Source organism: Protopterus annectens, chromosome 2.part0, assembly GCF_019279795.1.
Source record: "Protopterus annectens isolate FY-2018-M chromosome 2.part0, PAN1.0, whole genome shotgun sequence".
In the NCBI taxonomy this organism is placed as follows: domain Eukaryota; kingdom Metazoa; phylum Chordata; order Ceratodontiformes; family Protopteridae; genus Protopterus; species Protopterus annectens.
The window spans coordinates 1,833,686,437-1,833,706,745 of NC_056728.1; the positions used below are offsets into that span (position 1 = coordinate 1,833,686,437).

Here is a 20,309-nt window from a genome sequence, read left to right on the forward strand (position 1 = left end):
ATGGCAATTGCAATTAAATGCTATGAGGTACCCTGGTCTTAATGACAACATTTCCCTCAAACCTATTTTGAAACACAAGTCAGCTATTATTTAAGTGTATTACTATACTACATTCAATAGGAATTGTTAGCACATTCAAGCAAATTGTCAAATGTTGAATGTTTTACTATACAGTTTTAACAATAATATATGTTTCATTTATGAATATGTGTGTGTGTGTATGGGGGGGGGGTTCAATAGTTATTTCCACAAGCATATTGTTTACAAGCATTTTTAGTTGTTAAAACAAGCTTTTTGAGTTTCATTTTAACCAATTTTAATTAACTAATTATGATGTCATGACTAATCAGTGGGGTGTGTGGATATATAATGTGCAAGTTTTCAGTGTTTCAAATGACTCTGAGGATGCCATTTTAATGGTGAAAGCGCTAAGTCTGTTTTTTGTAACAATAAATTGGTTTTCATAAGTGAACTTCGTTGCTTTGGTGAATAGTGGTGCAGTGGTTGTGGAACTTCGTATTTTCTACATTAAAGGAAAAGCCTAGTCACATGATAAAATAGGCCAAATTAAAGAAAAATAAAACTTCAACAAAAAATCTAAAAAAAAGTCAGTGTTTTAACCCTTTTCTTTTTAAGTATATAAATTCCTCTCTATTATTAAGACCAGGGGAAAAAAGTACAGTTGTGTACACTTACCATAAATGTAGATGTTAAGTGTATTCACTGTTGCAGTCATTACATTTGGGTAATCTGCTGGCAGGTTGCCCTCAGTCGGCCTGATTAGCAAAGTCTTGGGTCCTGCGTCGGTTGCTGTCCCTTCTTCCATGACATCAGGTCGTCAGGGGTATAAGCAGCCGATGCCATTTTCATCAGTTTTTCTTGCCCCAGATGTCAGGTGCCCCTTAAATGAGGAGCTATATATATATATATATATATATATATATATATATATAGATATATAGATATATATATGCACGTAATTTAGAACACAAAAAATATACCTCCAAATAAAAGCAAATACAACAAAAAGGCTTTTGAGCATAGTAACAGAAGAGGTATAAATAGAGAAAAGTAGGGGGCTGGCGGGTAGGTAAACCAGGACTGCAACAGTGAATATACTCGAAAATCTACATTTATGGTAAGTGTACACAACTGTACTATGTTCTTCGTACTTTACTGTTGCAGTCTATTACATTTGGATAGAATCCCAAAGCTATGGTTGGGGGGATGGAATTATACAGCATTAGGAGCAGCTATAAGGCCCTACAGGACAGCAGTGGCAAAGCCTGCTCTGGATTTAGAGAAGAGAGGTAAATGGTAATGCTTGGTGAATGTATGAACTGAGCTCCAGGTAGCAGCTTCTAGGATGTCTCTGGTAAGAACCAACTCTAAGAAAGGCTGTAGACGATGATGCAGCCCTGGTGGAATGGGGTCTGATCCCCTTGGGCACAGGTTTACCATGATGCATATAGCATAAACGAATACAATGGCTTATCCATTTTGAAACAGTCTGCTTTGAAATAGCCTTTCCCTCTTGCCCCTGCAGCAAATGCCACCGGTAGTTGCTCAGATTTTCTTAGAGATTTTGTCCTGTTCAAGTAGAATCTTAGTTGTCTGTGTACATCCAATGAATGCAGAATCCGCTCCCCCTTGTTCTGTGGATTTGGGAAAAAAGTTGGCAGATGAATGGTCTGATTAAGAGCCACATTAGATACCACTTTTGGCATAAAGGATGTACTGGTCCTGCGCGCTACCCTGTCCAGGTAGAAAATAATAAAAGGCTCCACTGCCATGAGAGCCTGTAGTTCTGAAATCCTTCTAGCTGAAGTGACTGCTAAAAGAAAAGCTGTCTTCCAAGAGAGAACTTTTATGTCCGCAGTAGCAGCTGGCTCAAAAGGAGGTAGAGTGAGCTTTTCCAACACAAAATTGAGGTCCCCATGCAGGGGTTGGTGCTCTCCTGGGAGGTCTTAAATTTTGGGACCCTCTAAGATACTGCTTTAGCAGGGGATGAGAAAAGAGGGGAGGCTCTGTGTTGTAATGAGCTGAAATGGCAGTGGCATGGATTTTTATGGAAGAGAAAGATAGGCCCTTGAGAAGCATCTCAGTTAAATATTGCAGAATCTGAGGAATACTGGGCACTGCTGTGCTTATTCCTTGTGCCTGATTCCAGGCACAGAAGCTTTTCCATTTATAAGCATAAGATTTTCTAGTACTAGGCCTTCTAGCCTCCAAAATGACATCCATCACAGGTTTGCTGAGAGATGTAACTGGTAAAATTAGTTGATTAGCCATGCTGCAAGATTCAGAGTTTGGAGCTGAGTGTGCAGAATTTGATAGTTCTGCTGCGACTATAGATAAGGTGTCTGAGGCAGGTACCACGTAGAAAGGTGTGACATATTGCATAGGAGCGGGTACCAGTGTTGGCGAGGCCAGTCTGGAGCAATCAGAATCATTTTTGTTTTTTCCTGTCTGACTTTTAGTAATACCTTGGAGAGCAAAGGCATAGGGGGAAAGGCATAGACTTATAGTTTTTTCCAGCTGAAGGATACAGCATCCACTTTCCAAGCTTTTTTGTGATGGATTCTTGTGCAGAATTTGTCCAACTGATAGTTTTGGGGTGAGGCAAAAAGATCTATGTCTGGGCTCCCCCATTTGCGTGTCAACATGCTGAAGATTTGCGGATCCAGTTTCCATTCGTGTGGGTACATAAGATTTCTGCTTAGTTTGTCTGCCAGAGTATTTTGCTTTCCTGGCAGGAATTGAGCTTGTAGATGTATTTGGTAAGTCAAGGCTGTGTTCCACAAAGCCATGGCTAGTCTGCAAAGGGGGTAGGAATGGGTACCCCCTGCTTGTTTATGTACCACATGACTGTGTGTTGTCCATTTTATCAGTAGTTGTCCTGGATGAAGAAAGTCCTTGAAAGCTGTCAGAGCATTCTGAACAGCTAGCATCTCTTTCTGGTTGATATGCAGGTGTATTTGACTTGGGCTCCATTCGCCCTGAATGCATCTCCCTGCCAAATGTGCCCCCCCAAGCACAGTCTGATGCATCTATAGTCAGGGTTTGGGTGGCAAGGGGTGGAATGAATGACAGTCCCTTGTTTTGGTGACAGGCCTCTGCCCACCATAGGAACTCTTGCTGCAGGCAAGGAATGATAGGAATCACTGTTTCCAGGCTGTGACAATGTTGACTCCATAAGCTTTTTAGGTACCATTGAAGTTTCCTCATATGCAGTCTTGCATATGGAATTAGAAGAATGCAGGAAGCCATGAATCCCAAGGCCTGCAGAATTTGTTATGCAGGTAACTGGGTTTTGTGGCCACTTGTTTGAAGTAAGTCATCAATTGGATTTGTTTTTCTGGCATGAGGTAAGTCATCTGGGCAGTTGTATTCAAGCTTGCACCCAGGAATGTAATTTTTTGAGAGGGTACCAGTTGTGATTTCTTTTCATTTATGGTGTACCCTAGGCAAGTTAGAAGCCTTTTTACAAACGCCAGATGCTGTAGAAGAGTGTCCTTGTTTTCTGCCTGAATTAGACAATCGTCCAGATAAGGATAAATGTGAATGTTTCTTTGTCTGCAAAATGCAATTACTGGTGCCGAGCACTTTGTGAAGACCCTGGGTGCAGTAGATAAGCCAAAGGGCAGTGCAGAGAACTGGTAATGCAAATAGTCTGCTTTGAAGCGGAGGTATCTTCTGCAAGATTCCCTGATTGGGATATGCAGGTAAGCCTCTTTTAAGTCTAGAGTTACCAACCAGGCATCCTTGCCTAGCATAGGCAGTAACTGTTGTAGAGTCAGCATCTTGAATTTTGGAATGTCCAGGAATGTATTTAGAATGGATAAGTCCAGAATTGGACGCCATGATTTGTCTTTTCTGGATACCATGGAAAGTCTTGAATAAAAACCTTGTCCCTTTTCCTTTTCTGGTACTGGTTGAATAGCCCCTATATTCATGAGGGACATAACTTGTTTCTGGGCCTCTGCCCACTGATTTGGAGGCAGATCTGGCCATCCGTTTGGAATTGGCAACGTGTGGAAATGAAATCTGTATCCCTGGGATACTATATTTAAAACCCACTTGTCCTGGGTAATTAGATGCCAATTTTGTGCATGAAGCGTTAGTTTTCCCCCCAAAGGGGCTGCCAAAAGATAAGTGCTTGGAAATGGCAGAGGAGAGTCATTGAGACTGTTTACCATAGGGAGGTACCTTGCTACTTCCAGATTTGGAGGTGGAGGCACCCATTGTTTTGTTCTGTAAGTTCCTTGTGACTGAAACCTGTAGCCTTTGGAGTGTCTGGGTTTGACCTGAGTGGCTCTGGTTGGTACTGGAAAGGACCATTTCTTAGTAGGCCAGTGCCTACTGAACCTGGGTGGCTGCACTTGTAGGAAATCTTTTACAGTTTGCATAGATTTAGCTTTGTCTTCCATCTTTTTCAAAACTTCTTCTGCCTTATTACCAAATAGACTGTCCTGTTGTAAAGGAGCATCCAACAATTTTGCTTTAACATGATCAGGCAGATTTTGCTCCTTGAGCCAAGCATGCCTTTTTATCACAGATCCAGTTACAGCGGCCCTGCAAGAGGCCTCCAAGGAACCAAAACCACATTGCAAAGTATGCTTTTCAACTTGTTCAGCTGAATGCAATAAATCCTGTAACTCTATTTCCACACAGTCAGAAATCAACATAATTTTCTGTTTAACTATGCCCATGACATGCTGCTGATATTTAAGCATATGAAATTGACAGTTTAAAGCCCGGATTGCCAGGGTTGCAGACGTGTAAACCTTCTTACCCCATCTATCCAGCACCCTGAAGTCTCTATCAGAGGGGGTAGGATTTTTAGCAGTAGAAGCCTTAACACCCTTGGGACCCTGAGAAATTGTTTCAGGGTCAGCAGTAGAGTTTTATAAAGGAATTTGTGGGAGTAAGGAACCCTGTGATATCTGTCTGGCTTACTAGGAGCCGGAGGCAGGGAATCAGGAGCCATGCTGGATTCTGAGAAATCATCATCAACAATGTCTAGAACAGGAGGTATAGCCAAAGGCCTATGCTGAGGAAGAAGAAGGAAATCTCTAAGCCTCTTTTTGGATTCTGAAAAATCCTGACTCTCCCAATGAAAATGCTCCCTTGAGGCATGCAAAGTTTCTCCAAAAAAAAAATCCTCAGGAGGAGAAGCAGAAGGGATGGATTCTTCTGCATCAGAGTCCTCATAAGGTAGAATAGATAATTCCTGATCAGAAGAGGAATCAGAAGAAATGGAAACCTGATCTGAAGATTCATAATCAGTGCCTTGTCTAGGGCTCTTTGCAAGAGGGGGGTTGGGAACCCCTGATCAAGGCAATTAAATCCTCAGCCATTTTGATCATTTGTTTTTTAGGCATAGGGGCCTGTGCACGTGGCCCATGCATTGGTTTTTTAGACATAGAGGTTGGTTTTGGCCTTGGTTTTGAAGATGGCGTCAGTTTAATATACAAATCTTTAGGCCTGAAAACACCCTCAGACACCGGTGCCTGCTCAGCGGCTCCGGACCCATCTAAGGTAGAGACATCCGCGGGTTCAATACTTAAATTGTCTCATGGCATGCCGGACTCCAAATGGGTCTCAGTAGAGGCCTGCAAATCAAAAGTAGCAGGTATCAGGGGCTGCAAAAGTGCCTCACTGAGTACCGGCGACTGGCTTAGGAGAAGCTTCATCGGTTTTGGACCTCGATGGTCTGTCTCTGTCTTTTTCTTTGCGTTTTTTGTGAATTCTGGTAGTCGGATTGCTAACCGACGACATATCAGGATAGTTAAATTTTGAGCCAAAATATTTAGATGCAAAAATATACATTTAATAGTGCGTTGGTTAAATTTAGCACAAAACTGACAGCAAGGCACGTTGTGGTCAGGGCCTAGGTAAGGAATACAGTACAAATGAAAATCCTTATGAGGTATTTGCTTCCCACAAGTAATACAATTATTAACTTTTACTGACATCGGTAAGGAGCAAGAAAAGTTTCCCCAACGGGGTACTTAGCTTTAGGTTGAAGACTTTGGTTCTGAAACTCGAAAACGAAAATTTCAGGAGTCAGCCGACCGGCACTTGCGAACTGCTTCTGCTTCGGACACTGCACGGCAAGAAAGACGGATGAAAATGGTGTCCGCTGCATGTTTTGTACCCCTGACGTCATGGAAGAAGGGACAGCAACCGACGCAGGACCTAAGACTTTGTTAATCAGGCCGACTGAGGGCAACCTGCCAGCAGATTACCCAAATGTAATGACTGCAACAGTGAAACACGAAGAACATTATGCATTTAATCTAACTTGCCAACAGTACTCTAGCCATCCCAGTTCTTCCTCTATGTTAATAACATTCTTGGTGTTACTCAATGCTTCTAATACTAAACATTTAAAGTTAACTTTGCATTTACTTTCTTTATAGTGTTTCCACATAGCATGCTTTTCATCTCCATTGGCAATAGCATACTTATGCTGATAAATTCTTCTGTTGAGCTCCCTGGTAGTTTTTCCCACATACAAAGCATGACAATCCATGCACATTAATAAATAAACTATATTATTATTCTTACATGAAAAGCTTCCTGGTATTCTGACTACATAGTTTCCCACTTCAATTTCACTAGAGTCAGTGTACAAGTAATTGCACGTTACAGTTGAAACACTCATTCATTCCTTTTTTACCTTCAACTTGTATTTTTCTATTCAGTTTACTCTGAAAGAAATCTTTGTAATCTTTAGGTCTCTTTTGTACAAACCTGGGCCTTGTACCTGTCTTTTTAATAATTGCATTATTAGCTTTGAAAATACCCCAATTTCTACTAATACTTTTTATAGCTTTAGAATCAACACTATTTTGCACTGCTAGTCATGTACTATGCGTACATTCTCTTCTTTTTGTTCTACCACTTTTAGAAACTTTTCTTTCATCTATTTCTTTTTCTAACAACTTATTCATATCCTTATTTGGATACCCTCTACATTCCATTCTTTTGCAGAAATTTTCAGCTTCTTGTACGAAAACATTATCATATTTAGTAAGATTGCTTATCCTTTTTAACTGGCCCTTAACAATATTAGATTTTTTCTTGGGATGGAGACTAGAATAGTATAAGTACATGTTGTTCTGAAAAATCTTTCTTATAAATCTTAGATATCAACCTATTGTCTTCCTTATAAATAGTAAGATCTAAATAATTAATCCTGTGCATTTCATAATTATGAGTAAATTTAAGATATGAGCAAACATTACTAATATATTTCAGGAAATCATTCAATATATCAATAGGCCCTCTTCAAATTAAAAAGACATCAGCAATAAAGCGAACCATCTTTAATATATATTCATTACATTCACTATCGATGATATTTGCTGTCTCCTAACCTTGCATAAATACATTCGCATAACTGGGAGCTAAAGCTGCTCCCATAGCCACTCAGTTGATTTGAACATACAACTGTTTATATAACTCCAAATAGTTGTAACTTAATACCAGATCATTTCCACAAGCAATCCTACCATTTCAGAAGAGAACATTCTTGATCTTAAAAGTTCAATTCTGTTTCCATACCATCTATATTAGGAATCATGGTATAGAGGGAATTAATATCCAGTGTAACTAACACATCAGTTTCATTCACAACTAGTGTCTCAATTTTACTCAAAAAGTCAAAGCTGTCTCTTATATGTATAATATTTTTAGGTACCACTTTTTGTAACATTTTGTCAACGAAAACAGATAGCCCTTCAGTTTTACTTTAGCACTTCCAACAATAGGCCTTAAATGGAGGGGGGGGGGTCGTCTTCTAAATTTTTGTGCATCTTTGGTATACCAAATATCCTACTTACTTTTGGGTTAGTAATAGATTCTTTCTTGTTTTTTTCATCTATTCTGCTGGTGCAGAACCATTCTCCTATACAAGAATCTTTAAGAGCATACCCCTTTTTTACATCTGAAAATGTCACTTTTTATCTTTTAACAACTCTCTCATTTTATACTCATATTCTCCCCTATCCAGTACTACCAAAGATCCCCCTTTATCAGCCTTAAAAATCAGTACTTCATTTTTATATAATTTCTCAAAACATTCTCATTTTTAGTCAAGTTGTAATACTTATATCCAGCTCTGTTATGCAATGTTTCAACTATTTATGCTTCACATACATTTAAAAATATTTTTAACTCCTTACATAATGGTGGGTTAAAGCAACTAGGCTTATAAAATTCACTTTTTACTTCATTGTGATTATTAAACATTATGTCAAAATTAAGGCTTCTAACATAGTCTCTTAATTAATTTACAGCAACTAATTTGTCAGCTCTCTGAACCGGAGCAAAATTCCAGCCTTTGCTTAGTACACAACATTCCTCTCTAGATAGTTCATAATTAGAGGAGTTAACTATTTTAAAGTTTACAGTACCTATGTCATCCTTGGTTGATTCGTTTTTTTTCCAAAGTCTCTTGTTATGGTTCACTAGTGCACATCCACATTTTTTGATTGCTTATCATTTTTGAACCTTCCGTTTCTGCCGCTTGCTGTTACTTGAAATGATAAACTTGATAAACAAAACAGTTGCACAGTGAAAACAGACTTTGCATGAGCAACAGTAAACTTTCTTCCCTTGAAGCTCACAATTCCATGAAAATGAACTGAAATTTATAATTCATTGAAAATGAACTGACACTCATGTTTGTCTTTTCGGCTTTTCCCACTTAGGGGTCACCACAGCGGAACTCCGGTCCGCTAATGATTGGCAGTAGATTTTTTTTATGGTATCGAGTTGCCAGCCCGACCTTCAATGAAGGCATGCCCATTCACGCATGTCTTTCGTAGGCCACTCAAACGCGGGGAGGACATGCAGACGCCACACAGAAGACACCCCAGCAGAGAATCGAACAGGAGAACCCTTGCTGTGAGGCAACAACGCTACCGTTGTACCACCGTGGCTTATAATTCCCTGAAAATGTACTGAAACTCAAATTCACAATTCTGCCACCAGTCTGGTAGTTGGTGTAAAGGATTCAGACTCTTGTCTCCACTGAAGCTCACAATTACTTCAACAGTCTGGTAACTGGCATAGAGGATTCAGGCTCTTGTCTCCTGTAACCAAGTTATAGGGTCAAGCCTGATCAAGTTACTTGACTAATCTGTTCTCTCCCCTAACTAGGGCATATACCTCTCACCCTCTTAGCATAAGAAATCTGGACAAAGCCTAAAATAATGGGGGACAGATTTTAAATACTGCTCATATACTTAGAAAGTTGCTAGAATTACAGCATTGATCTTAACATGCATTTTTGGAAGGAATTGAAGTCTGAAACTCATTTGCCAGAAAATCACAAATGTTGTGGAACAGGCCAAAAATATGAGGCAAAAGTCAGGACATTCTGGAAAATGGTACACATACCTCTCATCCTCTTAGTGCATGAAATCTGGACAAAGCCTGATATAAAGGGGATACGATCGCCCAAAATATGGATAATTTTAAATATTGCTCTTTTTAACTAAGAAAGTTGCTAGAATAACAGGACTTGTGTTAGCATGTATTTTCTGAAGTACATGAAGTCGTCTTCTCCTTTCAGCTGTTCCGTTAGTGGTCGCCACAGCAGATCATTGGTTCGCAGAAGGAGTGGCAGTACAGTTTTAGTGTCAAGTTACCAGCCCGGTTGCCTAACCTTCCTCAGAAGGCAAACACACATACACACATACACACCTATGGCTAATTTAGACTGTCCAATTCACCTGCAGCATGTCTTGGGAATGTTGGAGGAAATCAGAGCACCTAGAGGAAATCCACGCAAACACAGTGAGGACATGCAGACTCAACACAGAAGGCACCCCAGCCGAGAATCTAACCAGAGAAACTCTTGTTGTGAGGTGACAAAGCTAACCGCTGCCTGCATCACTGTGCCACCCTATGTTCTTTACAGCCATTGAAAGAGCATTTGATATCAGTTGACAATCCTGCAAACTAAAGCACAAATGACAGATGTCAATAATGCACAAGTAAGAATTTTCTCTTTTTGTGACAGTGAGTTGCATAATAATGAATTGCTGGCCAAAATGTTAACTGGTCAGTGTAACAATGGATACTGCCTTGTCTCAATGTAAAGAGACCTTGAGCATTATGGGAAGATTGCCTTTTTTAATTAATGTATAAATTCCATTTTGAAAACTATATTTATCAATGGAATGTGATTCAAATATTATTTAAAAACTGATCTATACCGACTCAGCTAATATCTCCTGAAATTTAAGTGCTTTTGTCAGAAAATTTACAGTAAATTGGTGAGTAGTAATTCTAAGGAGATATTACATATGTCATCGAGTAAGATGCTAATACAGTACAGAATAGTCATTAATGCGTATTGTTTTTCACATGAAAATAGTGCCATGATCATGAACATGAATCTCAAGTGAGCAAATGAATATGATTGTTCTACACACACACACACACACACACCTTCTCTTTCATACAGCAACTAACAGCTAGTTTAAATTCCACACAGTCCTACTCTCTCACACAACACAGACATGCACTTTCTTTCTCATGCAAAAACGAATGGTGCCACAAGTTTAAATTATACACACACGCGCACACCTACCCTCTTCTCTGGTCTCACACAGCAGCACACACATGCACACACCTTCTCTCACACAATAACACAAACATGCAGTTTACTTCTCACACAAACAGAATAGCTAATTTAAATTCCATATATACATACGCCCACATATACGTGCATGCTTTTTCATACAAAAACGAATGGTTTACACACACACACACACACACACACACACACACACACACACACACACACACACACACACACACCCTTCTCCCTCAATCAAATGGTTACACACGCACACAGACACTTACCTTCTCTCTTAATGGAACTGCTAGCTTAAATTCCACGCACAAGTTTGGAAAGTATTTACATCTGCATTGGCGTGTATGCATGTGATGCAAGCATGGTCCTCCTTAAAGGAGAAGATGCTTGCACCATGGAGTGAAGTTTTTTCTTTTCTTTTTTTTTAATTGTTGCAGCCTCCTGGCCAACTTGCACCTGTAAAAGTGGGAGGGCGCCATACCTCTCAACCTCTTAGTGCAAGAAATCTAGACAACGCTTGACAAAATGTGGGGACAAAGGCCCAAAAATAGGGACAGATTTTAAATATTGCTCTTATAAGTTTAGAAAGTTGCTACAGTTAACAGGGTTTGCGTTGACATATATTTTCTGAAGGATTTGAAGTCTGAAACTCAAATGTATCTCATTATTTGGTGACTTCTTCAGATCATCCCAGTGATTTGCCAGAAAACCACAGACTTTATGAGGAACAGACCTAAAATATGAGGCAAAAATCTTGGCATTCTGTGAAAATCTGGACAGTTGAGAGGTCTGGAAGGTACTCACCCCCCCGCCCTATGGTTCCGGCACCCTTGTCACACATTTAGATGATCTAATCAGGATATTAGGCTCAGGTCACCTGATTGGTACCACTAATTGTGTTTCTGTCCATGACTAATGAAAAAAAAATAAAAATAAATACAACGTACATCGTGAAATGAAAAAAAAAATGTAGCAGTAAACAATAAACGGTCTCATCTGTATACTGTTTTGGTACAACATTTTTTATATTTCCGATTTCAAACAAAAAAAAATAAAAGCAGGTTGTGTGGATTAACAAAAAGGGGGAGGCGCGCACCCCTGCACCAAGGCCTAAATCCACTACTGAATAGAATATATTTAAGGCTCTTTTCTCAGACTCAGTGTGGCAACTTATATGTATACATTGTACAAGCATGTAGGAGTTTATGCATTACATGTATGATTGCACTGCATTTTATGCATGTATTAGCTTGCATTTTTTTTCTCAATACACTCTGATTGGATATTTTAATCTTACCCTAACTGCACTGAATCAACATTATACTCTGAATTTTGCAATACCCTTATTCTGTACAACATATTAGAAAGACTGATGTATTTTCTGCTCTTTGAGCTCTGGTCCTGGCTGAAAAGGGTTAATACACCAGTAAACTTACCCAGTGGAAAATAGTAAATAGACACATACAGGAATAGCTTTACTCCCATAAGACTGACCATGTCTTTGGCTGTGTGGAGGATATCAGACCCAAACATATTCTGCTTTCCTAAGATTAATTTTTAAATACTGGAAAAAATACCCACTCATTGGCACAATCAGTTTCTAAGATACGTAACCAGCTTAACATGCTGGTACTGACAAAACCAGATGGAACTCAAAGCAGGTGAGTTTTACTCCTATACCAATCAACAATAAGCTGCAATGTCCGCTGGTCTAGGTTAGACAAACCTACTCTTAGGACATATTATAAAGCATTAGGAGTAACAGAATAAAACAGATGTTTGGTATTATCGAGTCAGACTAAACTGTTTTTCAAAGTATTCATTTCTTTAAATAATAATCTTTGCATATATTGTCTTGTACCTTCCAGATTTGGGTAGGTGGAGAGTAACAGTTGCAACTCTATATGACTCTGTGTGAATGTATGTTTTGTGAGGTACACTTATTTATTCTTAGCATTATGTCAACATTGCCATTATTTACTTGCAGGAGACACGGATACAAAGCTTGGTTTGTTGTACTGTTGAATTTCTTATCTTTCTTCTCCTTTCAGCTTTTCCCGTTTGGGGTCACCACAGTGGAACAATGGTCCAAAGAATTTCTTATCTTTGAAATAAACTATTGTTTTAAAAAAAAAATTGCAGGCTTCGGAACAGTATCCAAGTTCCACTGGGGGGGGGGGGGGCGCACAGGAATAAAATAAACTCTAGAAAGAGTAAAAACAAATCCCAAATGGGTACTTGCTGCAGCTCTAAAGGTCACCTGGATAATGCAGATGGACTAAATAAGGAAGATTCACACAGGAAAATGGAGCTGAAGAAAACATGGGTACCTCACTCCCTTTACACCATGTGTTGCACTGCAGTGTAGGACAGGGCAGCCTTGTGAGGGGGATACACTGAAAGCTCTTGAAATCAAGCTAAATGGCTGGACATTCTGTCATAAAAACTTCCTGCATGTCTTCACTGATACTGCCAGCAGTTATCCTTATGATGACCATCAATTGTTTATCTTCTTTGGACATGGAGGAGGAGAATGGTGCTCTCTGATTTTTACTAATGGCACTTGTGTGAAGAAGTGTGCTAAGGTAAAGACTTGCCAGTCCCAATTTTTGAGATGTACTCTGATTCTGAACACAAAAGTTTTAATATAAAGTTCTCCCAGAATGTTCTGGCCTGCAAAAGCAAAGAACATGGATGCCTACTCTGTCTACTTCACTGGGGGAATATGTCAGTGGGACTGATCTAGACTACTGGGGGGGGGGACCAAGATAGAAGACTCCTACAGGACTGGTGCTGGTGGTCAGCCAAGTCATGAGGTTAGGGTTTGTGTCCAAAGAAACCCAGGGAAGAGAAACCATCTGTAGAAGCATCATCCTTGACCTCGCCAACTGCAGATCACACAAGGAAAATAAGAAAAATGAAAAAGTAGCAACTGCCACTCTAAGGAGTGTGACACGGGAGAAGGAAAGCAGAAAACTCCTGGAAGACGTGGACTGGTGTTTGTACTGACGTCACTGTACTGGCATATGGTGGCCTGACATTAGCAAAATATCTATCACCACTGGTTGAAGAAGAATACACTAGTAACAATGCTTGCAACAATTTCTAGTTGATGAAGGACCCTAATTCCTCAGCATACAAGGCACTGACACCTGCATCTTCTGACAGCAAAGCTTTAACTATCAACTCAGGAAGCTTTAGTGGTAAAGTATAAATGAACATGAGTGCTGACACACTCTTTTTGCCTTCCAAGGTCTAACCGTGGTGCTTTAAGAACCCTATTGAAAAAGTCAGTTCACTTTGCTTCCATTCCTACCACTTCTAGACTAGGTCTACTTCACCAGGTAGTTTTAATAAATCCAAAAAATGTAAGTGTTTTACATCCTGATTAGCAAGAAAAGGGACAAAATTAATGCATCTGATAAAGGGATTTTTTGGCCAATCTGATACATTTGTCCCCCTTATCAGAGTGAGGGACAAATGACAGAGGCCATTGATAAACAAGCCATGCATGGATTTTCAGCAGGAGTCCCTAACACTTCACACATGCCTAATAGGCACTCTACTAGAATGATATGCAATAGGCATTGAACAGGACGGTTACGTCCAGGCATGATGTAAGCCTGCATACACCACCACCACCAATGAAGAGCACATGTGCACATTTCTCTGGTTTCCATCAGGGAAATCAGTCTGTGTGCATGGTCTGGACACCTCTCCCCCCAGATAGGAGAGCAGGCACACACACCTTCACTCCTTTTCCTCCTGTTTTGGTTCCGGCAGATGTCTGAGTTACTAAAACTCAGGTTGCATGGGCTGTAGTTAGGGGCTTTATCCCCTGTATGTCAACACAGCTGGCTTTGTGTGCAAGGAAAGTGCTGGAATAGCATCTTTAAATAAGATCTAGAATTTAAAAACAGGCAATTGTCCTACACAATTATAACCTTTAGCTCCATGTAAAAATAAATAAATATATATATATATATATATATATATATATATATATATATATATATATATATATATATATATAGGCAATGATCCAATACGAGCATTATTGGCTTTCGGTTTATAAAAATGTAAAATTAAAAAAAAGAGACTTCACGGGTATTTTTTCTTTTTTATTCTGTGTATCAAAATTATAAGTGCCTTCAACATTACCATGAACTGTCACTTTGGAGTTTTACAAATATTTACACCACAAAACTGAAACATGGTTCAAGTTGGTCATTTTTTCAGTTTTTGCCTTTTTACAAGTTAATGACAATAAAGAAGAAAATAAACACAGGAATCCAAAAGTAGTATGTACAGTGCCACTAAAATCACAAGGAGACATCAGCTACGGTTGGAGAGAGTAGCTCAAGTACAGAAATCCTGGCTGGCTCAGATTTAATAACACCTCTCTTTGCCTCCCCCCATAAGTCCTCTGCCCCTTGTGTACTCCCCTTGCAGTCTTGACTAAAGAGGCTTGGTTCTGGCTCAAACCAATTTTACAGTCATTTTGTTTTTGTCCATGTTAAAAATTTTTTACTGAAAGCAGTTTCATAAATTAATGAGACCAAAGTAAAGCAACCTTGGACTGGTGTATAGATCCTGATGGGGGAAAAAGAAAGGCAATGTTAAACTGAAGCGCACTTATGAATTAATGACAATACAAAGTCTGAATATGAAAATAAGATTTTCTTTTTCTCTGAAAACACATTTTGGCACAGATTAAAAAAAAAGTATGTTTGGGGAGGTTTTTAAAGTCTGCTCAAGATATATATATCTATATAGATATATATATATATATTTACACATATATATATTTATATATATTATATATAAACAGCTATATATACACACACTCGCGCACACACAGTTCTGAATGTCCCACCGAAAAAAGAAAAACAAAATTTCCCTTTTTTGTAAACTGTACATCCCATAAAATGGATGAAGAAGGTCTACAGGCAGGAAGGAAAATGGCTGCAGCAAGAAAATTTGAAATGTGTGCAATGATCCTCGACTCACTGGAACGCAACAGGATTTCCCAGGTCCTGTCTCTAATCACTAGTCCACTTGCAGGTCTCAAGACATCCACTATGTCACAGCAAGTCTTCAAGATCCAAATCACTAATATAGTGCAACAGCAGTGCTGATCCTTTCTCAAGATAAGTTCCCAGGACTATTAAGTTCCCAGAGCAGCTGAGAGAATAAAATGCATCTGCCGTTGGAGCACACACTCCTCAATCCACAGCGAAACAATATGTAAACAATACAGGATTGCAGCTCTAGACCAACAGTACAGTCCAGGTCTATTTGGTCCAGAAGCTGGTAGCTTGGTGGGGATGTTCCACTTTTAGTCTGTAAATCCACAAAACAGATGTGAAATTCAAATCAAAAGCAATCCTCATACAGAAGCGATGACTATCATAAGATGAGGGGAGATGTTGGAGATGCTGGCCAAAAGATCTGGAGCTAGGCGTGACAAATGGTTTTCAGAGAATTCACATGGTGGGAAGATCTGGAGAACATACGCTGGCTGAAAGAGAGACAGAGAATTATTGTTAGCAGTTGTGGAATCTCAAAATAACAAAATACATCAGTTTTGGTTACTCTTTCTTTCTACTTTTGCCACAGGAAAAAAAAATATTACAGTGAATTCTTTCTCACTGATAGATACAAACGTGAAATACAGCTTTCTCCAAAGTACAGGAAACAGTATTGTAAGGAAAAATCTAAACAAGAAAAGTGTGGTCAACCTCTAGCAGGGGAAAGAAAACAAGACATATCCAACTTGGAGGTACAAGTAAAAATTTTACATTTTTGTGCCAAATCCAGGTTGCTGATGGTTAACTATGGTGTTATGTATGTACAATATACTCAATGTGATATTCATATCCTCCAACAAAAAAAAAAAGTAAGAAATCTGCACCCCAAACCATCACATCACAGCAGAGCTGCCAAACTTGCTAAAGAGTAATCTTCCAAACCTGACACACACACGTAAAGTTAACTTCTCAGCAGACGAACAGATGGCTTTACAGTTTCGCATACATACAAAGTTAGAGGCAGTTATATATTTTAAAAAAGTATATAAAACTCAATTTAATGAGCTATGCAATAGTCAACTAACAAGTAAGCTAAAGCATACAAAGTGTAAGCAGCAAGGCTTCCTCCATAGTATTTTGTGTGTGCATGGCATGAAGAAGGGCTCTAGATGTTTTTATTTCTGTTGCATGTCTACAGGGTAAAACAGTGACACAGCTGTTGTAACAGCTGAAAGGTACTACACTTCTGGTTTAGAATTATCTGCATGTAGGATTTACTTAAGTGTGTGCATGTTTGGATTACACGATGGATTCTGTACCTTTTGATGATGAAAAACTGTAATGTTACACTGATATCACAACTGCAGAAATGTGGTTACAGCATTGTGTATCTATTTTTTTTGTTTGCTCTATATTCAGCTGAAGTAGATTTTGCTTTATGCAGAATTTACTTCTAATGTTTTAAGCTGTTGATTATTTGTGTGCTTGACAGGAGTTAATTAAATACCTACCTCAATGTTTATTTTTTTTACTGCATTTATACACCCACATACACACACCATATAGCAGGAAAAATGCTGGTTGCCCTTGGATTGTTATTTGATAGCCCCCATATGAATATTTTGTAAGCTTGTTTACTTCAGGCATCAAACATGAAAACTCTTCCACTAGAGATTCAAATCATTAAAGCAGAAGAACAGAACTGGCAGGCTCAGGGGGTGACGTGATGTGTCTCAGTACAGCATGTGACAGATATCATGGCATACACAATCTTAGGTCACACGCACCCCAGAGAAGGAGCGTCTGAGACAAAAATGCAAAATGTCAGTGTAGCAGAGGTTAGGCCAACCACAGGCCTATCATGGGAGTTCTTCAATGTTAGATATGGAGTTCTTGCAACTGGAAAAAAGGACAAAGTCACTGTCTTCAATTAAACAGCCAGACTAACTTTAAAGGTATCCCACTTCAAAACTTGCTGATCTCCTACCAGTGACTCACTACCAAGCAATACTGTACCCATGGTTTCCAAGAATAACCCTTTAAATCCTTATGTATAACAAAAACAGGCAGACAGCAGATTCTACAATAAATCTCTAGGCTCAAATCACAGCTGAAAGAGAGATAAAGTAGACTAGAGACTCTTCCTTCTTAAAAATGACCCTAGCTATTCAAGAAAAAGGTTGAATGAGATGAAAACAGACAACATTGGACACATTTTTACAACACTTTTACATTACTATTTAAATGTGCTTCTGAACACTGATCTCTGCTGAGAGGTCAATTTTTGGTAAGGTACATGAATGGAGGGCCCATCACACCAGGGTATAAAACAGAAGAAGATCTGTTAAAGTGTAGTTGTACAGGACCTTTACATAAATGCATATTCACTGTTGCATTACTCTCTGGATTCCTGCCTACAGGAGTCAGACAGCCATCCTGATTACCAAAGTTTTTATCTTCCACCTCTATGCCCAAGCAATATCAGGGCATCAGTGGTATAAAGTGATATTGGCCGACATGATCTTCAGGCCCTTCTTGCCAACAGCAGTTAAAGGAATGGCTCCTAGAAGACAAAGCATGGTACATCAAAGGGTGACCCATCTCAGGTGTACAAAAATGATCCGAAGGACCCCTACCTCTAAACCAGCAACTGCTAGGGCAGCCTACCTCTTTGGGGAGGAGGAGGTCATGGGAAGAAGAAGACAAGAGGGAATTTGGGAGGGAATGGGTACTGCAACAGAAAACATCAACATTTATGGGAAGTTACTACACAACTGTACAGTAAGTCAGTACTGCAACAGTGACTCCTGGGATGACTCCCACAGCTTACAGAAAACAAGGTGACTGGCATGTAGACAGAGCAGAAGACATGAAGTCCTACAAAATGGCTGTGGCAAAACCTGCCCCGGCTCTGGAAATGTATTTTAAGTTGCAATGCTTCTCAAAGGTATTGAGAAATAACCAGGAAGCTGCTTCCAGAATGGTCTGTGCTATTTCATCTCTAAGGAAGGCTGCAGTAGTAACCGTGGCCCTATTGGAATCTCACTGTACCATGAATTGGTTTCCCACGGTGGATGTAATGAAGGTAATGCAGCAGGCAATCCATTTTGAGACAGTCTGCTTGTTGACAGATATTCCTGATCTGCCCTTTTGCAAAGGCTATTAAGAGCTGTTCAGACTTCCTGAATTGTTCTGTCCTCTCTAAATAATATTTTAGTTCTCTGTGTACATCTAGGGAGTGCAAGATTCTCTCCCCCTTGTTCTGAGGTGAAGGAAAAAATATTGGCAAACTGGTTAGATGTAGTGACAGTTCTGTAATCACTTTTGGCATGAAAGTGGGATTAGTATATAGGGTAACCCTGTTCGCACAGAATCCTATCTTTGAAGGGCTCCATGCTCAAGACAGCTTGCAATTTTGACTGAAGTGAGGGCTACAGCAGGATAGAAAACTAAAAGCAGTGGAAGCAGCTAGCTCAGTGTGTGAGTGAGTGTGTGTGTGTGTGTGTGAGAGAGAGAGAGAGTGTGTGTGTGTGTGTGTGTGTGTGTGTGTGTGTGTGTGTGTAAGTGAGTGAGTGTGTGTGAGAGTGAGTGTGTGTGTGTGTTGGGGAGGGGGAGCAGTGAGGCAGTAAGCTTTTCTAATACAAAATTAAGGTTCCAGTGTGTGGAAATCTGTTTGTTGCAGGAAGTCAGATGCAAAATTCCTTTTAGGAATTGTTTCATTGGCGACTGGGAGAAAACAGTGGGTTCCAGTACAGAGAGGCAGAAATGGCTGAAGTATGCATCTTAAATGTAATGTAACATTGGAAGAACCTGCTGGCCTCAGAGGTGAGGGTCTCCTTCATCCTAGAAAGGGAATCTCCAAAGAAATGATCTTCAGGTGGTGAGGATCAGTTGCCCTCAATGTCAGACTTCATGTAAGAGACAGAAGACATGAATATGACCTACATCAGCTCCTCTACCACTAAATCTGAAGTATCTACATTGCTCTGAAGAGAAGGCTCACATTTTTTTACAAATGGTACCTCTACGTAGAAAAAGCTTTGTCAGATGTTGGTTGCCTACAGTTCATACATTTCATGAAATCATGGGTCAATTTAAATACATTCTTTATAGAGACCAAGGTGGTAGGATGTCGAGATGTAGTTGGAGCTAGGCAAAACAAACTGAGGACTGTTTGGGTGTCTTGAGTCTGTTTGGACATGTGGTCAGTCTGTAGGTCTTGGGTGAACACTAGTGACCTTGATGCAGTCCTCTTTGGCTTCCTTCTGACCAAGTATCATAGGGACATCAGCCTTCACCTCAGAAACAATGATGCGCAGTTTGGAACCTGATACCTATGTATGGACTCTGGGCCACACAAATAACCTTCCTGTTTTGGCTCAAAAGGTTGTGACAGGGTGGGGCTGCTCCGCTGATGTACAGGGAAAAAGCCCTGAGTAAAGCCTAGTTGACCCGGGTTTGATTAATGGTTCAGGAGACTGACAGATCTGCAGGGAGGAGAGGGTGCTTACTGATGATGCTCCCAAGGGGAGGTGTGGTCTACAGACAGGAGCTGCCTTGGGACGTGGTCAATGAGTGTGGAGGGTGGGGAATGGGAAGTGGATCAGGCATACAAAGGAAATCCCCTTCAGATGGAAGCAAATATGGCGAAGCTCCTAGGACAG

At 39.8% G+C, this 20,309-nt stretch overlaps 1 protein-coding gene across 1 annotated transcript in view; it reads right to left on the reverse strand.

Annotated features, from left to right (window-relative positions):
- Positions 1-14,721: 14,721 nt before the first annotated feature.
- Positions 14,722-20,309, reverse strand: part of SPEN (spen family transcriptional repressor) — a 609,081-nt gene continuing 603,493 nt past the window's right edge. The window contains exon 15 of the mRNA XM_044061866.1: positions 14,722-16,136. Within this exon, the coding sequence (XP_043917801.1) occupies positions 16,005-16,136 (132 nt within the window). The 3' untranslated portion in view covers positions 14,722-16,004. The remainder of the gene's footprint in view (positions 16,137-20,309) is intronic.